Source organism: Saccopteryx bilineata, chromosome 3, assembly GCF_036850765.1.
Source record: "Saccopteryx bilineata isolate mSacBil1 chromosome 3, mSacBil1_pri_phased_curated, whole genome shotgun sequence".
In the NCBI taxonomy this organism is placed as follows: Eukaryota; Metazoa; Chordata; class Mammalia; order Chiroptera; family Emballonuridae; genus Saccopteryx; species Saccopteryx bilineata.
Genome location: NC_089492.1, coordinates 163,305,494 through 163,331,985, shown reverse-complemented (window position 1 = coordinate 163,331,985; position 26,492 = coordinate 163,305,494). Strand labels below are relative to the sequence as shown.

The following is a 26,492-nucleotide window of genomic DNA, read 5'->3' as shown; positions in this document are numbered from 1 at the left end:
TACAAAAGTCCATAGCCTTTCTATATGCCAACAATGAAACATTAGAGAATGAATTCAAAAAAATAATCCCCTTCACAATTGCTACAAAAAAATACCTAGGAATAAACATAACAAAGAATGTAAGGGACCTCTATAACAAAAACTACAAAGCATTGTTAAGGGAAATCGAAAAAGATACAATGAAATGAAAAAAATATTCCTTGTTCTTGGATAGGAAGAATAAATATAATCAAAATGACCATATTACCCAAAGCAATACACAAATTTAATGCAATTCCCATCAAAATTCCAATGTCATTTTTAAAGAAATGGAACAAAAAATCATCAAATTTATATGGAACCATAAAAAACCCCAAATAGCCCAAGCAATCCTAAGGAAAAAGAACGAAGCTGGGGGCATTACAATACCTGACTTCAAATTGTATTATAGAGCCATGACAATCAAAACAGCATGATATTGGCAAAAAAATAAACACTCAGATCAATGGAACAGAATAGAAAGTCCAGAAATAAAACCACATATATATGGTCAAATAATTTTCGATAATGGGGCCAACAACACACAATGGAGAAAAGAAAGCCTCTTCAACAAATGGTTCTGGGAAAACTGGAAAGTCACATGCAAAAGAATGAAACTTGACTACAGTTTGTCCCCTTGTACTAAAATTAATTCAAAATGGATCAAAGACCTAAATATTGATATAAGACCTGAAACAATAAAATACATAGAAAAAAACATAGGTACTAAACTCATGGACCTTGGTTTTAAAGAGCATTTTATGAATTTGACTTCAAACGCAAGAGAAGTGAAGGCAAAGATAAATGAATGGGACTACATCAGACTAAGAAGTTTTTGCTCAGCAAGAGAAACTGACAACAAAATAGACAGCCAACTAAATGGGAAATATTTTCAAACAACAGCTCAGATAAGGGCCTAATATTTAAAATATACAAAGAACTCATAAAAACAACAAACAAACAATCCAAGAAAAAAATGGGAAGAGGACATGAATAGACACTTCTCCCACGAAAAAATACTAATGGCCAACAGATATATGAAAAGATGCTCATCTTCTTTAGTTATTAGAGAAATGCAAATCAAAACTGCAATGAGATACCACCTCACACCTGTTAGTTTAGCTATTATCAACAAGACAGGTAAATAGCAAATGTTGGAGAGGCTGTGGAGAAAAAGGAACCCTCATCCACTGTTGGTGGGAATGTAAAGTAGTACAACCATTATGGAAGAAAGTATGGTGGTTCCTCAAAAAACTGAAAATAGAATTACCTTATGACCCTGCAATCCCTCTACTGGGTATATACCCCCAAAACTCAGAAACATTGATAGTAAAGAAACGTGCAGCCCCATGTTCATTTCAGCATTGTTCACAGTGGCCAAGACATGGAAACAACCAAAAAGCCCTTCAATAGATGACTGGATAAAGAAGATGTGGCACATATACACTATGAAATACTACTCAGCCATAAGAAATGATGACATTCGATCATTTACAACAAAATGGTGGGATCTTGATAACATTATATGGAGTGAAATAAATAAATCAGAAAAAACCAAGAACTGCATGATTCTATACATAGGTGGGACATAAAAAGTAGACTAAGAAACGTGGACAAGAGTGTGGTGGTTAGAGGGGGTGCAGGGGAGGAGAGGGAGGGAGAGGGGAAGGGGGAGGGGCACAATGAAAACTAGATAGAAGGTGACAGAGGACAATCTGACTTTGGGTGATGGGTAGGCAACATAATTGAATGTCAAGATAACCTGTACAGGCCCTGGTCGGTTGGCTCAGCGGTAGAGCATCGGCCTAGCGTGCGGAGGACCCGGGTTTGATTCCCGGCCAGGGCACACAGGAGAAGCGCCCATTTGCTTCTCCACCCCTCTGCCACGCTTTCCTCTCTGTCTCTCTCTTCCCCTCCCGCAGCCAAGGCTCCATTGGAACAAAGATGGCCCGGGCGCTGGGGATGGCTCCTTGGCCGCTGCCCCAGGTGGTAGAGTGGCTCTGGTCGCAACATGGCGACGCCCAGGATGGGCAGAGCATCGCCCCCTGGTGGGCAGAGCGTCGCCCCATGGTGGGCGTGCCGGGTGGATCCCGGTCGTGCCCATGCGGGAGTCTGTCTGACTGTCTCTCCCTGTTTCCAGCTTCAGAAAAATGAAAAAAAAAAAAAAAAAAAGATAACCTGTACATGTTTTCTTTGAACATATGTACCCTGATTTATTGATGTCACCCCATTAAAATTAAAAAAATTTAAAAAAGAAGAAAAATGATTAAAAACTAATAAAGAATCATTAAAGGATCTATATAAAAAATGGAAAAAAATTAAAAAAAAAAAGAAGGTGGAAAGACTTCCTTCACCGAGTCCCAAGATTTATTAAAAAGGCAGTTGTACTAGTGCAGAGATAGACCAACGGACCAATAGGATAGAATAGAAAGACCAGAGACAGATCAAACATACAGAGATACTTGATTTATGACAGAATTGTCTTCCAGAGCAGTGGGGACAGAATCTTTTTAATAAGTGGTTCTGGAACAAGTAAGTATCTACGTAGGAAGAAAAGCAAAGAAATTAGATGCCATACCATATGGAAAAACCAAAAATGGATACTAGTGTGAAAGATAAGACTTTAAGGCATACACACATGCACATACCTATACTTTATATGATATAAGTATATACGGGGGGGGGGTGAGTAGGTTTACAGTTGTTCATATAAATAATACAATAATTGCCCTGGCCAGGTGGCTCAGTTGGTTGGAGCATTGTTCCAAAGTATGGAGGTTGCTGGTTCGATCCCTAGTCAGGACACATGTAGGAACATATTGATGTTCCTGTCTCTCTCTCTCTCTCTCTCTCTCTCTCTCTTTTTCTTTCTTTCTTTCTCTCTCTCTTTCTCTCTCCCTCTCTCGCTAAAATTAATAAATAAGAATTTTAAAAAATAATACAAGAATTAATAAATAATAATACAAGAATAAACTCTGTGTTTCACATGCTCACAATTGAGCCTACTCCTGTCTGTATATACACACAATCTCTTCATGACCTCGGTGTTTTGAAAGATTTCTTCTATGACAGAAAAATCTGTAGTCAAAAATTATATATTTGGTAAAATAAAGAACATCTCTTCATCAAAAGATAACATAAAGAAGTCAGCCACACAATGAAAGAATATATTATATATTGAACAAACGTAATTAACAAAATATTAGCATTCAGCATATATAAATGTGTTCTTGTTGTTGTTGTTGTTTTGTAACAGAGAGAGGGACAGACAGACAGGAATAGAGAGAGATGAGAAGCATCAATTCTTCGTTGCGACACCTTAGTTCATTGATTGCTTTCTCATATGTGCCTTGACCAGGAGGCTAAAGCAGAGTGAGTGACCCCTTGCTCAAGCCAGCAACCTTGGGCTCAAGCTGGTGAGCCTTGCTCAAACCAGATGAGGTCGTGTTCAAACTGGTGACCTTGGGATTTTGAACCTGGGTCCTCCATGTCCCAGGCCAGTGCTCTATCTACTGTGCCACTGCCTGGTCAGGCTATAAATGTTCTTGAATCAATAAAAGACAATCCAATGTGAGAAAAGTAGGCAAAATGACTTGAAAAGGCTCTCCATACAGGAGGAAGTTAAAGTAGCCAATAACTGTAAGAGTCTTCCAACTTCTTTAATAGTCAAAGAAATGCAGTTAAACCATAATGAGATTTTACCACATATCCACCCAGATTAACTAAAAATAAAAATGCTGGCAAAGTGTTAATGAGGATGTGGAAAAACAGGAATTGATGTAGAAACTGCACCTTGTTACATAGTTGGGAATAGCTGAGCAACTGTAGTCCAGTTGGAGATACATATGCATACTTTATGACCCAGCATTTCTATGTTTACCTGTATACACTAGAGAAACTTGACATGTGATACACCAAGATACATATATTAGAATGGTCTCTCTCCCCATGACTTTCTTTTTTGCAAATTTTCAAACCTATGAAAAAGTTGCAAAATTAATACAATGAATGTAATAAAGTCTTCATAGATGGTTTTATGCAAAACATGGCAGGTAGTGGAAGAAGCACACAAGGCTTTGAAGCCAGTGATACCTGGCTTGTTATTCAATTCCCCCACTTACTATCTTTGTGCCCATGGGCAATTATATGTCTGCACCTCAGTTTTCTCACCTACAAATTGAAGGTAATAAGATGCTGACCCTATTGGGTATTATAAGGATTAAATACATTGACATATATAAAGCACTGAGCATAAATGCCTGCAACATAGTAGTTGTCCTGTAAATTATGGCTGCTATTATTACTTTGTTGTTAAAAATTATAATGATGCATTTTATTTTTTCACATTCTTTTAGTTACTGCACATTTACTGATAATTATTTTTGGTTTTTCACTATAGAATGCAACATCATTCAAGGGAAAAATTGCATATTTTCACCCTGTATCATATTTTTTTCTTCTCATTTCCTATTTTACCTTCAATCTATAAACCAGTAGGAAAACAAGACCACAATGAGACTGTCTTATAATTTAAAAAATTTTACAGAATTTAAAACTCCTTTTGAACAAATAAAATATCAAATATGATTTATCAATATTAAAAGGGAGCTGAAGCACAAAATAAGTTAAATAACTTTAGCAAGAGGCAATATTGGTAATATTAGAAATAGAATATAGGTGGCCCTGGTTGGTTTGTTCAGTGGATAGAGCACTGTCATGGTGCGCCGAGGCCATGTGTTTGATCCCTCCATCCCTGCCTCACTCTTCCCTTCCTCCCTCCTTCCTTTGTCTCTCTCTCTCAAAATCAATGGGAAAATTAAAAAAAAATAGAGTGTAGGTTTCCAAATTTCTAGCCCAAGATTCCCACACTCTTAATTATATTAATTATATAATTAACTACACTTAATATACCTAATTATATAATATTGCTGATATTATATCAGCAATTGTTTTTATTTTTAAATATATTTATGAATTTTAGAGAGAGAGGAAGGGATAGAGAGAACGAGACAGAGACATCGATCTGTTCCTGTATGTGCCCTGACTGGGGATCAGACTTGCAATATTTGCGCATTAGGACGGCGCACTAACTATTCAATCAGGGCTTGGCGATTCTTTTTAAAGAAAACTGAATTAAGTAAATAGTAGCCTTTCCAGGCGTCCCCAAACTACGGCCCGCTGGCCACATGCAGCCCCCTGAGGCCATTTATCCGGCCCCCCACCACACTTCTGGAAGGGCCACCTCTTTCATTGGTGGTCAGTGAGAGGAGCACTGTATGTGGCGGCCCTCCAACGGTCTGAGGGACAGTGAACTGGCCCTCTGTGTAAAAAGTTTGGGGACCCCTGCCCCTTTAATCTATGGCCTTCATTGCCTTAATGAGTGAAATCACTTAAATAACCATGGAGTTCCTTTTAATCTCCAACTAAATTCGATTCTATGTCTCAAGCCTTTCTCACTGAGCCCCAGCTCCACAGTCATCTTTTCCTTCTAGGGACCCCTACCTGTACCCCACTATTTATCTTTCCAAATTGACCAAGGTCATGTTGCCACATTGTACTGTTTACTTATCTTTTCATAAATATATCTTCTGTCTCCAATTAGCTTGTATTCCCTTGGGGGCACAGACCTTTCCTTATGTGTTTTTGTATTTGTAAGTTTTTTGTTGTTGTTGTTTGTTTGTTTTTTTTGTATTTTTCTGAAGCTAGAAACGGGGAGAGACAGTCAGACAGACTCCCGCATGCGCCCGACCGGGATCCACCCGGCACGCCCACCAGGGGCGACGCTCTGCCCACCAGGGGGCGATGCCCTGCCCCTCAGGGACGTCGCTCCGCTGCGACCAGAGCCACTCCAGCACCTGGGGCAGAGGCCAAGGAGCCATCCCCAGCGCCCGGGCCATTCCCGCTCCAATGGAGCCCCGGCTGCGGGAGGGGAAGAGAGAGACAGAGAGGAAGGAGGAGGGGGGGTGGAGAAGCAAATGGGCGCTTCTCCTATGTGCCCTGGCCGAAAACCCCACGTTTTCGATATCATTTTCTTTCCCTAATAGCACCGTGCTTCGCACAGAGTAAGCACAAAACAAATGCGTAAGAATGATGACTGTCAGGTTGCAGTTAAAAAAATAGGGCTAGCCATAGTAGCTACAATGACCTGGACATGGGACTTGTGGATTCCGCCTGTGTGGCAAATATGTTTGTTTTCCTCTGTTGCAGAAAGATGCTGTGAGACGAGTTTTCTCTGGTATTCAGCCTACAGGAGTCCCCCACCTTGGCAACTACCTGGGAGCCATTGAGTGCTGGGTGAGGTTGCAGAGTGAACCTGGCCCTGTGCTGTACAGCATCGTTGACCTGCACTCCATCACTGTCCCCCAAGATCCAGCCATCCTTCAGCAGAGCATCTTGGACATGACTGCCACTCTTCTTGCCTGTGGCATAAACCCAGAGAAGAGCATCCTTTTCCAGCAATCTCAGGTCAGCTTTTTAGATTAGAATCAAGAAAACTTTTATTTTTAGATTTCTGAGGAACATTTTGAAAAGTTTGCTCAACTACAAAATGTTGTTCAAGGGTGATTTCATCAAGTGTGATTGTTTCATTGTAATGTTTTCCTTGTATTCATATCATTAAATATGATAATGCAGTAGTATTTTTCAACTTTTCTTCCACTATATGTGGTTAGTTTATAGTTCTTCATATACCAAAAGTTGTTTCTCATGAGTACTTCTAGACCTGGAATTGTTTTCTCTACTGGGTTACATTCAACGGATGACTTCAATACTGTTGCCTAATCTCCTGAGGATAAAGATTGAATTTAGTGACCAATGGTTTTCCATAACTCCAATGTTACTTTATTGGGTATTGCATTTGGAAGGCCTATTGGATAAGTCCCATTGTTCATTCTTTGTATAATAGCTTTCAAGAAGATTTGAGAGAACTAGCTGGGAAACTGGAAAGCAATGTCCAGTGACTTGAGTCCAAGCCAAGAAAGGCTTCAGAACAAAGCCAAAATATTTGACTCATATCTTTACTATAGATGAATCAGTTTACTGTTGGACAGGCAGATAGCCTGGATTAGAGACAGGGCCCTTAAAACACTCCCTAGCAAAAAAAGATGAAAATGTTAAGTGGATCATGCTCTCATTACATCTCTGCCCTAACCTTGTGAAAAAGTCTCAGCCAAGGAATGGTCCGTTACACATGTTTTTGCACATGTTAACATATATAATGTGTGGCATGTGTTATACATGTGTATATCTCCTTCCTTGGTCATAAATTTTGACAATTACTGTTTTTATGTATGCTTTATCACTTACAGAACTTAACGTAATGATTCACACAGACCAACCATTTAAAAATATGTAATAAATGAAAAGAGTGTCTTTACCAAATAAATGCAATTATCAACAAGTTAAACTTGTTGCTAGCTTGGAGATAATTTGATAAAAGAATAGAATCTAAATATTAAAATGAACATAAAGGCAATTTACTTCAATTTTCTTCCTTATAGTTGGTCAGGAAGCCTTTACCTATACATGACTTCAAAGTCAATCTTAGACAGATCTAATTGTTATTAAGTACTTGCTTATATTGAGCAAGTGCTTCTCTATAATTTCTACCCATTGACTTAACTTCTGCTCTCAAAAATACATTCAAAACCAACTCTGACTTCCACGTGACTACCCTTCAAATTCTTGGACACATTTATTTTGCACCACCCTTACCTTACAGGCCCTTAACCCCAGTTTTTACCTTCTTCAGACTGGTCCTCGGATCCCGCACCCTCCTGGTTGTCCTACCTTGAAGAACTTTCTCCTCCCTGGAAGGAATGTGTCTCTCATCTTTCATGAAACAATGTTTGTTCAACTGTTCATATCTGTCTCTGACATGATGATGCTGGTCAGCATTAGAAGTCACATTATGCATTTTCCAAAGCACATCTCCTTCAGCCATTTGAGCTATTTTTGATAACAGCCTTTTTTTATCCTTACGTGGTACTGTTTCTAAAGATTGTATTCCCAATACCTACTTCTATGCTTCTTGTAGAGGAAAATGTCTAATCTCCACAGTAACTGCTGGCAAGATTGGCTTTTTTTAAGTGACTTTTTAAATTAAAGTCTTATTTACAAACACATTTAGTACTTGTATTGAGCTCATACCCCCAAGAATGATTACCATATTATAAATTGCTTTTCCTTTGTAAAGAATTTTTGGCAGTGATTTCATAAGCATCTAATATTTGCAATAATAGAAGTATCTTCTTCCATGTAGTACTTTGTTGTTCAAAATAGCAATTGAAAGAATAACGCATAATATGGAGACTTTGTAAGAATTCCCTTGTAAATGGGAAATAATAACATTTACCTCTTTTTCTTTCTTTTTTCTTTTTTATGGTATGTAATGAGTTCGTTGGTTCCCACAGTTGTGGGTCTAGGTCCAAGGGTGAAGGTAGCTGGTGTTGCCATTTTCCCCAGTGGCCTGAATGGGACACTAAACTATCTTACCATTGTATTCCTCCTGTCCCTGCTTTCAGCTCCCATGGGAGAATTTTGATCATTTGCCATTAAAATTTGAGGAGAGTATTCATCAGCCCACATTGCACAACTTATCCCACAAAGACAGCATGAAAGACTCCCTCCTGTGTCTCTCTGACCTCAAGACCTGCTTGCTGTGAGCCATTCACTTATTGCATTGGGGCAACCAACCTTATTGCAACTCAGTGAATGGATTGGATATTTTATCAGGTTTTCTTTCCTTTATTAAAATAGTTAATAAAGAAAATTATAAACATAGAAGAGTAGGGAGAATAGTATACTGTATTTCTATCACTTACTAATAACATTTTATGATTTGTCTCATCAATGTTTTCTTTGTTGAAGTATTTATTATTTAATGATTGATTTTAGAGAGACAGAGGGGAAGGGAGAGAGAGAAAGAGAGTGAGAGAGAAACATTTACTTGTTGTTCAACTTAGTTATGCATTTGCTGTTTGCTTCCTGTGTATGCCCCGGCCGGGGTTTGAACCACAACCTTGCCATTTTAGGACGATGCTCTTACCGACTGAGCAAAGCAGCCTGGGCTTCTTTGTTGAAGTATTTAAAAGCAATACCATACATGACATGTCATTCCCTTTCTATAAATTAAGGAAACTTTCTTACATAACTATAATACCGTCATCATACCTAACAAAGTTAATAATTTCATTTATTGTCTAATATCCAGTTCATATTTCAAATTATGCCGATTCTCCCAAAATATTTTTTACAGTTGGCTTGTTTAAATGGTAATCCAATCAAGGTTTACACATTACATTTAACTATGGATCCTAAATCTTCTTTTGATGCGTTTTGATTTGTTGATCAAGTCTTATTTCCTGTAAAGTTGATTTTTCTGCACTTAAAAAAATTTAAAACTTTGATTTTTATGCTCCTGCATTTTTCATGCCTTCAATATATTGACCAGGTTTTTAAAATTTTTATTTGCTATAAAATTAGCTCTTTTGAACATAAAATAAACTTTAATTTTTAGTTTTGCACTAATCTGAATTGGCTGAAGTTTAGTGACTATAAACCATCATCCCATATAGTTGCTTATCACCATGTTCTTAGTTTGTTTGTTTACTTTTTGAGAGAGAGGCAGGGAGAGAGCGATAGAGAGACAGGAACATTGAGCTGTTCCTGTACGTGCTTTGACCAGGGATCAAACTGGCAACCTCTGTGCTTTGGGACAATGCTCCAACCAACCCAGCTATCCAGCCAGGGCTTAATTTTTTATTTATTGATTGATATTTTAGAGAGAGAGAGAAAGGGAGAGAGAGGGGTGGGATAGGGAAGCATTCATTCATTGTTCCACTCAGTCATGCATTCATTAGTTGCTTCCCATGTGTGCTGTGATCAGGGATCGAACCTGCAACTTTGTCATGGGATGACACTCTAATGGACTGAACTAACAGGCCAGGGCTGCTCATCACCATTTTTAATATGTAAATAGAAACTGTGCTTGCCTGATGCCCATAGAGTGCTTGGAAAGGAGTACCTAGACCTATCATCCCTTCAAGTGGCTATCGAGCTTCAGTTATTGGAGGAGGGTGGTGATAGGGCCTTCCTCAGGTTCTGTCCTGACACTGTGAAGGCATGTGTTGACTTTTGCTTCCTAGAACCGTTCTCATGTACAAGTGCAATCAGATAAGCTAGTCTCCCTTTACAGCTATTATCTTTAAAAAATTTTTTTAATTTAATTAATTGTGTTTACATAGATTCTAGGGTCACCCCAAATGCATCCCCCCTCCCCCATATTCCCCTCAACATCTCCCTTGCCCCCCTTCTTACAGTGCCCTCCCCCCTTCCCTTCAGGTTTATCTCATCCTATCATCCGCTTTCCCTCTGTCCTCTTTTCTTCTGGTCCCTTTGATCCCTCCTCTGTCTCAATTCCATTCCTCAGTTCTCATTATTTCTTGGATTCCTCAAATGAGTGAGGTCATATGATATTTTTCTTTCTCTGCCTGGCTTATTTCACTCAACATAATAGTTGCCAGGTCCCTCCATATTGTTGCAAAAGGTGATATTTCCTTCTACAATGGAATACTATGGGGCTATGAAAAAGAAGGAAATACAGCTATTATCTTCATTCAACACTGGCCTTATATTTGCAGTGCTCTCGTAGGTGTCATCATAGTGTTCCTATTTTATGTCTTGTGATACAAAAATAAATCATTAACTGTTTTTTATCAAGCTGTGGAGTCTCCAATAGACGAGATTGAAAAGAAAATACTTGTAGCATTTTTATTTTATTTTTTTTATAAATTTTTATTAATTTTAATGGGGTGACATCAATAAATTAGGGTACATAGGTTCAAAGAAAACATCTCCAGGCTATCTTCTCATTCAATTATGTTGCATACCCATCACCCAAAGTCAGAATGTCCTCTGTCACCTTCTATCTGGTATTCTTATGCCCCTCCCCTCCCCATTCTTCTCTCCCTCCCTCTCCCCTCTCAACCACCACACTCTTGTCCATGTCTCTTAGTCTCATTTTTATGTCCCACCTATGTATGGAATCATGAAGTTCTTAGTTTTTTCTGATTTACTTATTTCACTCTGTATAATGTTATCAAGATCAGTGGTCGCCAACCTCTGGACTGCAAACCAGTACTGGTCCGTGGGCCATTTGGTACCGGTCTGCAGAGAAAGAATAAATAACTTACATTATTTCTGTTTTATTTATATATTTAAGTCTGAACGATGTTTTATTTTAAAAAAATTACCAGATTCCCTCTGTTACATCCGTCTAAGACTCAGTCTTGACGCTTGTCTCAGTCATGTGATATATTTATCTATCCCACCCTAAAGGCTGGTCTGTGAAAGTATTTTCTGATATTAAACCGGTTTGTGGCCCAAAAAAGGTTGAGGACCACTGATCAAGATCCATCCATTTTGTTGTAAATGATCCGATGTCATCATTTCTTATGGCTGAGTAGTATTCCATAGTGTTTATGTGCCACATCTTTATCCAGTCATCTATTGAAGGGCTTTTTGGTTGTTTCCATGTCTTGGCTACTGTGAATAATGCTGCAATGAACATGGGGCTACATGTGTCTTTACATAAAATGTCTCTGAGTTTACCCAGTAGAGGGATTGCTGGGTCATAAGGTAGTTCCATTTTCAGTTTTTTGAGGAACAACCACACTTTCTTCCATAATGCTTGTACTACTTTACATTCCCACCAACAGTGGATGAGGGTTTTTTTTTTCTCCACAGCCTCTCCAACACTTGCTATTACCTGTCTTGTTGATAATAGCTAATCTAACAGGTGTGAGGCGGTATCTCATTGTAGTTTTCATTTGCATTTCTCTAATAACTAATGAAGATGGGCATCTTTTCATATATCTGTTGGCCATTTGTATTGCTTCATAGGAAAAGTGTCTCTTTATGTCCTCTTCCCATTTTTTTATTGGATTGTTTGTTTGTTGTTGAGTTTTATGAGTTCTTTGTATATTTTGGATATTAGGCCCTTATCTGAGCTGTTGTTTGAAAATATCATTTCCCATTTAGTTGGCTGTCTATTTTGTTGTCAGTTTCTCTTGCTGAGCAAAAACTTCTAGTCTGATGTAGTCCCATTCATTTATCTTTGCCTTCACTTCTCTTGCGTTTGGAGTCAAATTCATAAAATGCTCTTTAAAACCAAGGTCCATGAGTTTAGTACCTATGTTTTTTTCTATGTACTTTATTGTTTCAGGTCTTATATCAATATTTAGGTCTTTGATCCATTTTGAATTAATTTTAGTACAAGGGGACAAACTGAAGTCAAGTTTCATTCTTTTGCATGTGACTTTCCAGTTTTCCCAGAACTATTTGTTGAAGAGGCTTTCTTTTCTCCATTGTGTGTTGTTGGCCCCATTATCGAAAATTATTTGACCATATATATGTGGTTTTATTTCTGGACTTTCTATTCTGTTCCATTGATCTGAGTGTTTATTTTTTTGCCAATATCATGCTGTTTTGATTGTCATGGCTCTATAATACAATTTGAAGTCAGGTATTGTGATGCCCTCAGCTTCGTTCTTTTTCCTTAGGATTACTTGTGCTATTTGGCGTTTTTTATAGTTCCATATAAATCGATGATTTTTTTTGTTCCATTTCTTTAAAAATGACATTGGAATTTTGATGGGAATTGCATTAAATTTGTGTATTGCTTTGGGTAATATGGTCATTTTGATTATATTTATTCTTTCTATCCAAGAACAAGGAATATTTTTCCATTTCATTGTATCTTTTTCGATTTCCCTTAACAATGCTTTGTAATTTTCGTTATATAGGTCCTTTACATTCTTTGTTATGTTTATTTCTAGATATTTTTTTGTTGTTGCAGCAGTGAAGGGGATTATTTTTTTTAGTTCATTCTCTAATGTTTCATTGTTGACATATAAAAAGGCTACGGACTTTTGTATATTAATTTTGTATCCTGCGACCCTGCTTTATTGGCTTATTGTTTCTAGTAATCTTTTTGTGGAGTCTTTGGGGTTTTTGATGTATAGGATCATATCATCTGCAAAAAATGAAACCTTTACTTCTTCTTTTCTGATATGGATGCTTTTTATTTCTTTATCTTGTCTGATTGCTCTGGCTAGAACCTCTAGCACCACGTTAAATAAGAGTGGAGAGAGTGGACAATCCTGTCTTGTTCCTGATTTAAGGGGGAAAGTCCTCAGTTTTATGCCATTTAATATGATGTTAGCTGATGGTTTATCATATATGGCCTTTATCCTGTTGAGATATTTTCCTTCTATACCCATTTTGTTGAGTGCTTTAAACATAAAGTTGTGTTGTATTTTATCAAATGCCTTTTCTGCATCTATTGATAAGATCATGTGATTTTTGTTCTTTATTTTATTGATATGGTGTATTACATTAACCGTTATACGTATGTTGAACCATCCTTGAGATTCTGGGATGAATCCCACGTGATCATGATGAGTTATTTTTTTAATATGTTGTTGTATTCAATTTGCTAGTATTTTGTTTAGTATTTTAGCATCTGTATTCATTAGAGGTATTGGTCTGTAGTTGTTTTTTTTTTTGTGCCTTTCTTGCCAGGTTTCGGTATGAGGGTTATGTTGGCCTCATAAAATGTGTTTGGGAGTATTGCTTCTTTTTCAATTTTTTGGAAGAATAGGAACCAAGTCTTTGAATGTTTGAGAGAATTCACTAGTATAACCGTCTGGGTCTGGACTTTTATTTTGGGGCAGGTTTTTAATAGTTTTTTCTATTTCCTTCCTGCTAATTGGTCTGTTTAGGCTTTCTGCTTCTTCATGACTCAGTCTAGGAAGGTTATATTGTTCTAGGAATTTATTCATTTCTTCTAGATTGTTAAATTTGGTGGCATATAGTTTTTCATAGTATTCTACAATAATTCTTTGTATATCTCTGATATCTGTGGTGATATCTCCTCTTCCATTTTGGATTTTGTTTATATGAGTCCTTTCTCCTTTTTCCTTGGTGAGTCTTGCCAAGTGTTTGTCAATTTTGTTGATCTTTTCAAAGAACCAGCTCCTTGTTTTATTAATTTTCTCTATAGTTTTCCTGTTCTCTATTTCATTTATTTCTGCTCTGATTTTTATTATTTTCTTTCTTTGGCTGGTTTTGGGTTGTCTTTGTGCTTCTTTTTCTAGTTCCTTAAGGTATGAAGTTAAGTGGTTTACTTGGGCTCTCTCTTGTTTGTTCATATTTCCCTCTTATTACTGCTTTTGTAGTAATAAGTAATCTTCCCAGAGATTCTGATACGTCGTATTGTCATTTTCATTTGTATGTATATATCTTTTGATCTCTGTGCTTATTTCTTCTTTGACCTCCTCTTTTTTTTTTTTTTTTTTTTTTGTATTTTTATGAAGCTGGAAACAGGGTTAGACAGTCAGACAGACTCCCGCATGCGCCCGACTGGGATCCACCCAGCACGCCCACCAGGGAGCGATGCCCCGCCCCTCCAAGGCGTAGCTCTGTCGCGACCAGAGCAACTCCAGCGCCTGGGGCAGAGGCCAAGGAGCCATCCCCAGCTCCCGGGCCATCTTTGCTCCAATGGAGCCTCGCTGCGGGAGGGGAAGAGAGAGACAGAGAGGAAGGAGAGGGGGAGGGGTGGAGAAGCAGATGGGCCCCTCTCCTGTGTGCCCTGGCCGGGAATCGAACCCGGGACCTCCGCACGCCAGGCAGACGCTCTACCACTGAGCCAACCTGCCAGGGCCCGACCTCCTCATTTTTAAAAAGTATGTTGTTTAGTTTCCACATTTTTGTGGGGTTTTTTCCCTTTTTTGCAGTTGAATTCTAGTTTTAAGGCTTTATGATCAGAAAATATTTTTGTTAAAACTTCAATATTTCTGAATTTGCTGATGTTATTTTTGTGGCCCAACATATGGTCAATTCTTGAGAATGTTCCATGTACACTAGATAAAAATGTATACTCTGTTGCTTTGCGATGAAATGTCCTGTTGATGTCTATCATATCCAATTACTCTAGTGTTTCGTTTAAGGCCAAATATAGCTTTATTGATTTTCTGTTTGGGTGAATGATCTAGAGCCATCAGTGGTGCATTGAGGTCTCCAAGTATGATTGCATTTTTGTCAGTTTTTGTTTTTAGGTCAATCAGTAACTGTCCTATATATTTTGGTGCTCCTTGGTTTGGTGCATATATGTTAAGAATTGTTATGTCTTCTTGATTCAGCATTCCCTTAATCATTATGAAATGACCACTTTTGTCTCTGATTACTTTTGCTGTCTTGTAGTCAGCATTATTAGATGTGAGTATTGCTACACCTGCTTTTTTTGGATGTTATTTGCTTGGAATATTGTTTTCCAGCCTTTCACTTTGAATTTGTTTTTATCCTTGTTGCTTAGATGTGTTTCTTGCAGGTAGGGTACAGTTGGATTTTTTTTAATCCATTCTGCTACTCTGTGTCTTTTTATTGGTGAGTTTAATCCATTTACATTTAGTGTAATTATTGACACTTGTGGGTTCCCTATTGCCATTTTATAAATTGCTTTCTGTTAGTTTTGTATCTTGTTTGATTCTTCTCTTTTGTTTTTCTATCATTTGTTTTTTTTGGTTGTAATTCATACTTCTTTCCTCTGTTACTACCTTTTTTAAGTCATGTGCTCTGTGGTGGTTTCTTCAGGGGTGGTTACCATTAAGTAATGAAAAGGGTTCCTACCATATTTATTGTAATACATTATCTTATGAGTGCTTCTGCCTCCATTGTCCTTTAATACTGTTAATCTCCGTCCTCTCTTCTTTTTTTTTTTTTTTTGTTATCACAGTTTAAATTTGGTTTTATTATGTTCTTGGTGGATTTACTTGTGGTTTTGTTTTGTTTTGTTCTTTGTATCTAGTTGGAAAACCCCATTTAGTAATTCCTGGAGTGGGGGTTTTCTGATGATAAATTCCCTTATCTTTTCTATATCTGTGAATGTTTTTATTTCTCCTTCGTATTTGAAGGATAGCTTCGATGGGTATAGTATTCTTGGCTGGAAGTTCCTTCCTCTCTTTCAGAACTTTAAATATTGGGGTCCACTCTCTTCTAGTTTGTAGAGTTTCTGCTGAGAAATCCGATGATAATCTAATATGTTTTATTCTTCTTTTCCCTGGGTGCCTTGAGAATTTTTTCTTTGTCTTTGGTTTGTGCCAATTTCATTATGATGTGCCTTGAAGTAGGTTTGTTGGGGTTAATAAAACTTGGTGTTCTGTTTGCTTCTTGAATTGGAGGCTTTAGTTCTTTCCACAGGCTTGAGTAGTTCTCGTCTATTATTTGTTTGAATATGTTCTTCAGTTCATTTTCTCTCTCTTCTCTTTCTAATATACCTATTATTCTTATGTTAGTATTTTTGATGGAGTCAGACAATTCTTGTAGGGCTATCTCATTTTTTTTAATTTTTGAGTCTGTCTCTTCTCTGTTGTGCCTCAAGTTGCTTGTCTTCTGTGTCACTAATCCTACCTTCTATCTGGCCTGTTCTATTAGCTAAGCTTGTTACCTCATTTTTCAGTTCATGAATTGAGTTTTTCATCTCTGTTTGATTTGTTATCATAGTTTTAATTTCCTTGGTAATATATTCTTTGTGTTCATTGAGTTGTTTTTTGAGCTCCCTAAATTGCCTTTCTGTGTTTTCTTGTATATCTCTTGAGTATTTTTAGGATTTCTATTTTAAATTCTTTTTCATTTAACTCCAAGGTTGTTTCCAATCTATTAAATTTTTTCTATAGATTTTTCCTCATCTATCTGTGCTACATCTCTGTCTTTTGTATCCATGATATTCAATTTCCTTTTCCTTAATGCATCTGAGGGTGGTGTTGTTAATAGTGCTAATGAGAATAAAGAATAAAAAGTAAAAAAAAAAATTATTTTTTTTTCCTTTTTTTCCTTCCTCCTTGAGAATATATGGTGACAAACTATGAATTATATTGTGCTAAATGGAACGAAAACTACCTGTAACGGAGGGCCTGAGTTGGGGAGAAGTGATAAAGGGGCAAAAAAGGAAGTAGGGATCCACAAAATGCAAAAAAGGAAAAAATTTGGATCAAGAATAAAAGGATTTGCTTGTAAATGATGGTCGACTGAGAGATATAATGAAAGGGATAAGAGGGAAACAGGAAAAAGAAAAAAAAGACTATTGTATTAAGTGGAACAAAAACTACATAGAATGGATAGCCGGGGTTTGGGGGATTGCTAATGAGTTAAAAAGCGAAGTAAAAAGCAACCATAATGCCACAAAGAAAACATTTGAGTCCCAAATAAAATAATTTGTTCATGAGTGAAGATCGAATGAGAGGAAAAGTAAAGGAGAAAAGAATTAACTAAGAGAGAGGGAGAAAGAAGAAAAAGGAGGAAAAAAGAAAAGAAAAAAAAAAAACAAAAAAAGAAGAGAGAGTTAAAGGTTTTGGAGTTTAACCCTCATAGAGAGAAAGGAAGAAGAAAAGAAAACAAATGGGAAATGTCACACTTATGGGTAATGTAGTTCACGATGAAGAGAAAAGAATAAGACAGGCAGAGAATAAAAGGACCAAGATGGAAGAAAAAAAAATAATAAAGACAAGGAGATGAAAGAAAGAAAAAAAGTGGAAAAGGTTATAAAGTCTGTGGATTTTTCTTGATTTTGAGAGACTATCTTTTTCTTTTCTTTCCTCTCCCTCTTCCTGGTTGGTTCACCAGGCTCTGCCCCTGTGGCACGCTTAGGTAGAGATTTGCAGTTGATGAGTCTCTATGACGATGTCATATACTCGGCTTCAGTCTCGTTGGTAGTCAGGGCTTGTTAGCGTTTACAGGCTTCAACAGTGGGAGAGTCCGTTTTCCCGGAGCCCCTCTACTAGTCTCTCCTTCCTGAATTAGCAGCCTGATGATCCAGCTATGAGGTTGCCACTACCTCAGCCTTTGTGTTCAGTGTGTGGGACTTCCAGACACTCCAAGGATAGATTTTTCTGTCACTGGTTGAAGAACTTGTTGAAATTTTGGGGTGAGGTATCGGGGGCACTCCTCACGGTGCCATTTCTCTGACATCACTCTCACTTGTAGCATTTTTAGATCTAGAAAAAAAACATTGAAAGCCATGTTTATTACACAACTAACCTTTTTATATATGTAAGATTTACAAAACCTTTTCATGTATATGACCTGTCTTAATCCCTCAAGATGGCATATAAATTAGGCATTATTATTCTTTCACAGAGGAATAGATTAAGGTCTGAAAATATTAAATAAATGAGAAAATTGCACTTAAGTCCATCTCTGAAAGACTCTGGTGCTTAATGCTTAAAAAATACATCTTCATTAGCAACTTGAGGTCATACAGCTTGTAGGAGGCAAATCCAGGACTTTTTTATTTCTTCCCAAGGTACCTTTCCTGGAAGATACACTTGAGAGAGAACTTGATTCTGCTCCCATTACACCTCCGTCCCAGGAACCAAAGTCAGAAGGGTAGTAGAGAGCCAGAGCGGACCTCCAGGCCATCATTATTTCTTGCTTGGATACTTAAATTATCCTTTTACTCCTGTGATAGTCTCAGAAATTGATAACCCATTTCCCACACTGTCGCTGTGGTCACCTTTCTACTTAAAATGCATTGGCGCCTCTCAGCTGCCCCTGGGGTGGGAATCTAAGCTCGGTTTATGGAGAGCCCTAGTGTGTGGCCCTGAGAAGACTGGGCCAGCGTTTCCTCCACTCCACCATGTTTTATAACCAGGTTATTTTTGTCTTCCTTCAGGTGATCTGATTAACTTACACCAATAACTCCTTAAAGCAGAAACTGGAGTCTTGTTTTCTGGTTTTATTTTTAGAAATTTTGATGAATCAATTCTCATAAAACAGATAATGTAGAGATCAGTTGTTTACATTTGAACAAAGTTTTTGTTCCTTTCTGGGGGGAATTTCTTAGCACTTTTAATTGGTTATTAAATATGTTTCAAATAAAATAGGAATTTAGAAAACAGCAATACTACTTACATAAGGTGACCAACTTCTTTACAATGAAAAGGGAAAAAATAAATGGAAGAGACAATATCGTAAATAAAAGAAACATTTTATTCATTGTAACAATAATACACTATAATATGATAAATGCATAGTAAAAACATTTTCAATATTTTATATTATAATTATGCTTACATGCCTATTAATTTTTAATAATTGTAAGAAAAATACTCATTTAGATCTAAATGAGTGCTTTTCCATTGGATGAATATTTTTTGTCAATGTATCATCTTGTAACAATATATTGGAAATACCTGAACAAATATCCTTCATATTGAATTTTACGGCAAGTGCTGCAGCTAGAGTATCAACATTCAATCCTGATTTCTCACTTGTCCAAAAATCATTAGGAATTGAAAAAACTCTTTCAACTGCTGCATTAGTTCCAGGGCAGCACAATGTAAATAAATTTTACATGGAATAAATAAATTTTTTACAAGAATAAATAAATTTTCACAGGGAATATGTTCATTTTTGAAATGGCTGAATATTTCCACCCATCTTTTATCAATTTCAATGTGTTCATTTTCCCATTGTATTAATTTTTCAAAATTTAAATATACATTCAGTCTTCTAATTTCTTCAAAGAGATAGTTGTCATTTATTTTGATGGCTGGAATTTCTTTAGATAAAAACTCAAGACAAGATTCAATATCTCTCCAATATTATTTTTGTGTGTGTGTGTGTGTGTATTTTTCTGAAGCTAGAAACGGGGAGAGACAGTCAGACAGACTCTCGCATGCGCCCTACCGGGATCTACCCGGCACGCCCACCAGGGGCGACGCTCGGCCCACCAGGGGGCATCGCTCTGCCGCGACCAGAGCCACTCTAGCGCCTGGGGTAGAGGCCAAGGAGCCATCCCCAGCGCCCGGGCCATCCTTGCTCCAATGGAGCCTTGGCTGCGGGAGGGGAAGAGAGAGACAGAGAGGAAGGACAGGGGTGGGGGGTGGAGAAGCAAATGGGCGCTTCTCCTATGTGCCCTGGCCGGGAATCGAACCCGGGTCCCCCGCACACCAGGCCGACGCTCTACTGCTGAGCCAAATGGCCAGGGCAATATCTCTCCAATATTCTTGCAATGAAGTAAAAAAAACACCATTGAAAACTGTTATTTCCCGTGATGTTTGTTTTAGACCATTCTCTGATATTGAAAACATGTCTGGTAAAAATTTTGCACTCCTTTGATAAACTTTTCTGTTATGCCCAGATTTGATTCCTCTAAGTCTGACAATTTTCTTTTTATAATTAAAGAAGGAAATTTTTCTTTAAAACGAGATTTTGGAGATGACGTCAGAGTGATGGCATGGTAGGAAGCGATACCGATAAATCTCCCCATAAACTCAACAAGATCTTCAACTAGAAACAGAAAAACCTATCCTTGGAGCCTTCAGATGCTTCGCAACACACCCGAAGGTATGGTCGAGCAAAAGATTGGCTAGATATATGATCAAACCCCGGGGGAAATAGGGAGTAAGAAATGCCCTGCCTTCCTCTCTAACCCAAACAGGACAGCTTTCACTGAGAACTGAGAATATAGAAACTAAGGCGGGCATAGGGAGTGAATAGATCCAGGCCGCGGTACAAACAGCCAAACCAGGCTGTGGCATGGAGATCCTAGCCGAGAAAAAACCTGGGCAATTCAAGCTAACACACGCGCCAAACCCAGACAAAGAAAGACAAGTGGGGCAGCCATTTTCCGCATCTCCTGGTTGGCACGCATGGATAGTGGGCGAGAGATTCCTATGAACACTTCAGGGGTAGGTGCCGCCCGTGGTAACCCACAGAGAGGCAGAGTCAGAGGCCTCTGTGTGGGCAAAAAGCGGAATCTCCGAGGAGCCCCAGCGCCCTGAGGGGACCGGGCATGGGGAGGGAGCTGGAGCCAATTCCAACGCTGGAACTTTTCTGTGCGGGTGGAGGGCTTTCTCGGAGTGAGAGGCTGCTGGCCTGATATCCTGGTCAGCGCACACGGAGAGTGGGCAGGAGATTCCTCCGAACTCCTCAAGAGTGGGCGCCCGTGTTTTCCCACAGAGGGGCAGAGTCAGGGGCCTGTGTGTGGGCTGAAAGCGGAATCTCCTGGCTGCCCCAGCACCCTGGGATAGCCGCACATGGGGACGGAGTGAAAGCCAATTCCAACGCCGGAACTTTTCCATGTGGGCGGAGGGCTTTCTCAGAGTGAGAGATGACTGGCCTGATATCCAGGTCGGCACGCACGGAGAGTGGGCAAGAGATTCCTCCAAACTCCTCAGGGGTGAGCGCCCGTGTTTTCCCACAGAGAAGCAGAGTCAGAGGCCTGTGAGCGGGCCAGGAGCGGAATCTCCGAGCCGCCCCAGCACCCTGAAGGGGCCGCCACAGGGAGAGAGCGAGAGCCAATTCCAACGCTGGAACTTTTCCGTGCAGGCAGAGGTTTCACTCAAAGTGTGACGTGACTGGTCTGACATCCTGGTCGGCGCGCACGGAGAGTGGGCAAGAGATTCCTCCGAACGCCTCAGGAGTGGGCACCCGTGTTATCCCACAGAGGGGCAGAGCCAGAGGACTTTGAGTGGGCGGAAGCCCCGCCTGATTATGCTAGCAGCTCTGACTGACTGAGCCTTACTCAGAGCCCTGTGCTGAGTGGGAATAGAGTGGGGAGTTGCCAGCTCTTTGAGCCTCTTACTATCCAGGCAGAGGCAGCAGCAACCCCATAGCTGGATTATCAGGCTTCTAATTGTGGAAGGAAAGACTAGGAGAGAGGCTCCAGGAACACTCGCACAGTGAGAGACCCTCTCACTGTTGGAGCCTATAAACGCTAATGAGCCTCGACTGCCAACGAGACTGAAGCCCAATACATGACATCGCCATAGAGAATTATCAACTGCAAACCTCTACCAGAGCGTGCCACAGGGGCGGAACCCGAGGTACAAAGTCACCGACCAGGAAGAGAGACAGAAAAGAAAAAGCAAGATGATAACCTTTCAAAATCAAGAAGAATCTGCAGACTTTATAACCTATCCCATTTTATTATATTTATTCGTCTGTGTCTCTTTTCTTCATTCTTGATTTTTTTTCCCTATTCCAATTTGGTCGTTTAATTCTCTCTCAGTCTTACTCTCGCCTCTCTTTGAACTACACTACCCATAAGTGTTACATCTCCCATTATCTTTTCTTTCCTCCTCTTTTCTCTCTATGAGGGTTGCAATCCAAAACCCCTAACTCTCTCTCTCTCTCTCCTCCTTTTTCTTTTTTTTTCTTTTAGTGGTGCCGTCTTTTCTCTCTCTCTCTCTTTTCTCCGTCTATAATAGTCTCTTCCTTTCTCCTTTACGTCTTCTCTCATTCAAACCTCAATAACGAACAAATTATCTTATCTGGGACTCAAACTTAAGTTTGTGGCATTTTGGGAGGTTTTTACTTCACCTTTTTAACTCATTAGCAGTGCTTCCATCCCTGGCTCTCCATTTTATCTAGTTCTTGTTCCACTAAATACAATAGTACTTTTTTAATTTTCCACCCCTTTTTCCTGTTTCCCTCTTATTTCTCTCATCATAACTCTTAGTAAGCCAACACCTAAAAGCAAATCATTTTATTCTTGACCCAAATTTTTTCCTTATTTGCTTTTTGTGGGTCTATTCCTCCCCCCCTTTTTTTATATATACATATTTATTTTTTTTTCTTTTTCTATTTTTCTTTTTCCTTTACCCCTTTATTACTTCTCCCCAATTCAGGCCTTCCACTACAGGTATTGTTTGTTCTATTTAGTACAATATAATTCACAGTTCACCAAAAGATTTTCTCAAGAAAGAGGGGACAGGAGAGGAGAGGAAAAAAGGAGGGGAAGGAATAATTCCCTTTTTTCTCAAATTTTTATCTTATTTTATTTTTCTTTATTTAATGATTAATTTTTTTAAAAACACGCAATTTTTTATTTTTATTTTTATTTTTTTAACTTTTTATTCCTTATTAAATCTCATTAATACTATAAACAAAACCACCCTCAGATGCCATTAAAGAAGAGAAAATCGAATATCATGGATACAAAAGAAAGAGAGGTAACAGAGAGATGAGGAAAAATCAATGGAGAAAAAAATTTAAGATATTGGAAACCTTGGAGTTAAACGACAGAGAATTTAAAATAGAAATGCTAAAAATACTCAGAGATATACAAAAAAACACAGAAAGGCAATTTACGGAGCTCAGAAAACAACTTGATGAACACAAAGAGTATATCTCCAAGGAAATTGAAACTATAAAAACAAATCAGACACAGATGAAAAACTCAATTCACGAGCTGAAAAATGAGGTAACAAGCTTAGCTAATAGAACAGGCCAGATACAAGAGAGGGATAGTGAAATAGAAGACAAGCAACTTGAGGCACAACAAAGAGAAGACAGAAACTCAAAAATTAAAAAAAATGAGATAGCCCTACAGGAATTATCTGACTCCATCAAAAAGAATTACATAAGAATAATAGGTATATCAGAGGGAGAAGAGAGAGAAAATGGAATGGAGAACATACTCAAACAAATAATAGATGAGAACTTCCCAAGCCTGTGAAAAGAACTAAAACCTCAAATTCTAGAAGCAAACAGAACTCCAAGTTTTCTTAACCCCAACAAACCTACTTCAAGGCACATGATAATGAAATTGGCACAAACCAACTGCAAAGAAAAAATTCTCAAGGCAGCCAGGGAAAAGAAGAATACAGCATATAAAGGAAGGCCCATTAGATTATCATCAGATTTCTCAACAGAAACTTTACAAGTTAGAAGAGAGTGGACCCCAATATTTAAAGTCTTGAAAGAGAGGAACTTTCAGCCACGAATACTATACCCATCAAAGCTATCCTTCAAATATGAAGGAGAAATAAAAACATTCACAGATACAGAAAGATGAGGGAATTTATCACCAGAAACCCCCCCTCCAGGAAATACTAAAGGGGGTTCTCCAATCAGATACAAAGAACAAAAAAAAACAAAAAACAAAACCACAAGTAAAAGCTCCAAGAAGAACACAATAAAACCAACTTTAAATTGTGACAACAAAAAGAAAGGGAGGGAGAGGATGGAGATTAACAGTAGCAAAGGGCGATGGAGTGCAAAAGTACACAAAAATAGTGAGTAGGATCCCTTTTCATTACTTAATGGTAACCACCATTGAAAAAACCACCACAGAAGCACATGATTTAAAAAAGATAGCAACAGAGGAAAGACGTATGGAACACAACTAAATAAAAACAGAACAGAAAAACGAAAGAGAAGGATCAAACAGACACAAAACTAACAACGCAATCTATAAAATGGCAATAAGGAATTCACAAGTGTCAATAATTACACTAAATGTAAACGGATTAAACTCACCATAAAAAGGCACAGAGTAGAAGAATGGATCAAAAAAGAAAATCAAACTGTATGCTGCCTACAAGAAACTCATTTAAGTAACAAGGAATAAAAACAAATTCAAAGTGAAAGGCTGGAAAACAATACTCCAAGCAAATAACATCCAAAAAAAAGCAGGCGTAGCAATACTCATATCTGATAACGCTGACTACAAGACAACAAAAGTACTCAGAGACAAAAATGGCCATTTCATAATGGCTAAGGGAACACTGAATCAAGAAGACATAACAATTCTTAATATATATGCACCAAACCAAGGAGCACCAAAATAGATAAGACAGCTACTTATTGACCTTAAAACAAAAACTGACAAAAATACAATCATACTTGGAGACCTCAATATGCCGCTGACGGCTCTAGATCGGTCATCCAAACAGAGAATCAACAAAGATATAGCGGCCTTAAACAAAACACTAGAGCACCTGGATATGATAGACATCTACAGGACATTTCATCCAAAAGTGACTGAGTATACATTTTTCTCCAATGTACATGGATCATTCTCAAGAATTGACCATATGTTGGGCCACAAAAACAACATCAGCAAATTCAGAAAAGTCAAAGTTGTTCCAAGCATATTTTCTGATCATAAAGCCTTGAAACTAGAATTCAACTGCAAAAAAGAGGGGGAAAATCCCACAAAAATGTGGAAACTAAACAACATAATTTTAAAGAATGAATGGGTCAAGGAAGAAATAAGTGCAGAGATCAAAAGATATATACAGACAAATGAAAATGACAATACGACATATCAGAATCTATGGGATGCAGCAAAAGCAGTGATAAGAGAGAAGTTCATATCACTTCAGGCATATATGAACAAACAAGAGAGAGAGCCCAAGTGAACCACTTAACTTCACACCTTAAGGAACTAGAAAAACAAGAACAAAGACAACCCAAAACCAGCTGAAGAAAGGAGATAATAAAAATCAGATCAGAAATAAATGAAATAGAGAACAGAAAAAGTATAGAAAGAATTAATAGAACAAGGATCTGGTTCTTTGAAAAGATCAACAAAATTGACAAACCCTTGGCAAGACTTACCAAGGAAAAAAGAGAAAGAACCTATATAAACAAAATCCAAAATGAAAGAGGAGAAATCACCACAGACACCGTAGATATACAAAGAATTATTGTAAAATACTATGAAAAACTTTATGTCACTAAATTCAACAACCTAGAAGAAATGGATAAATTCCTAGAACAATACAACCTTCCTAGACTTAGTCAATAAGAAGCAGAAAGCCTAAATAGACCTATTAGTAGAGAAGAAATAGAAAAAAACATTAAAAACCTCCCCAAAAATAAAAGTCCAGGCCCAGACGGCTATACCAGCAAATTTTATCAAACATTCAAAGAAGACTTGGTTCCTATTCTACTCAAAGTCTTCCAAAAAATTGAAGAAGAAGCAATACTTCCAAACACATTTTATGAGGCCAACATAACCCTCATACCAAAACCAGGCAAGGATGGCACAAAAAAAGAAAACTACAGACCAATATCTCTAATGAATACAGATGCTAAAATACTAAACAAAATACTAGCAAATCGAATACAACAACATATTAAAAAAATAATACATCATGATCAAGTGGGATTCATCCCAGAATCTCAGGGATGGTTCAACATACGTAAAACGGTTAATGTAATACACCATATCAACAAAACAAAGAACAAAAACCACATGATCTTATCAATAGACGCAGAAAAGGCTTTTGATAAAATACAACACAATTTTATGTTTAAGACTCTCAACAAAATGGGTATAGAAGGAAAATATCTCAACATGATAAAGGCCATATATGATAAACCATCAGCTAACATCATATTAAATGGCACTAAACTGAAGGCTTTCCGAAACCCTTAAATCAGGAACAAGACAGGGTTGTCCACTCTCTCCACTCTTATTTAATGTGGTACTAGAGGTTCTAGCCAGAGCAATCAGACAAGACAAAGAAATAAAAGGCATCCATATCGGAAAAGAAGAAGTAAAGGTATCACTTTTTGCAGATGATATGATCCTATACATCGAAAACCCCAAAGAATCCACAAAAAGACTACTAGAAACAACAAGCCAATACTGTAAGGTCGCAGGATACAAAATTAACATACAG

The 26,492-nt window shown here is 38.0% G+C and overlaps 1 protein-coding gene across 5 annotated transcripts in view; it reads left to right on the top strand.

The window, feature by feature from the left end:
- The window catches only part of WARS2 (tryptophanyl tRNA synthetase 2, mitochondrial), a 150,230-nt gene that overhangs the window by 57,845 nt on the left and 65,893 nt on the right, over window positions 1-26,492 (top strand). For 4 of the 5 annotated variants that reach the window (XM_066268121.1, XM_066268120.1, XM_066268117.1 and 1 more), the window contains exon 2: window positions 6,226-6,483. The exons of the other annotated variant lie outside the window; for it this stretch is intronic. In XM_066268121.1, coding sequence (XP_066124218.1) covers window positions 6,226-6,483 — 258 coding nt within the window. The remainder of the gene's footprint in view (window positions 1-6,225; window positions 6,484-26,492) is intronic. 5 annotated transcript variants of the gene reach the window in all.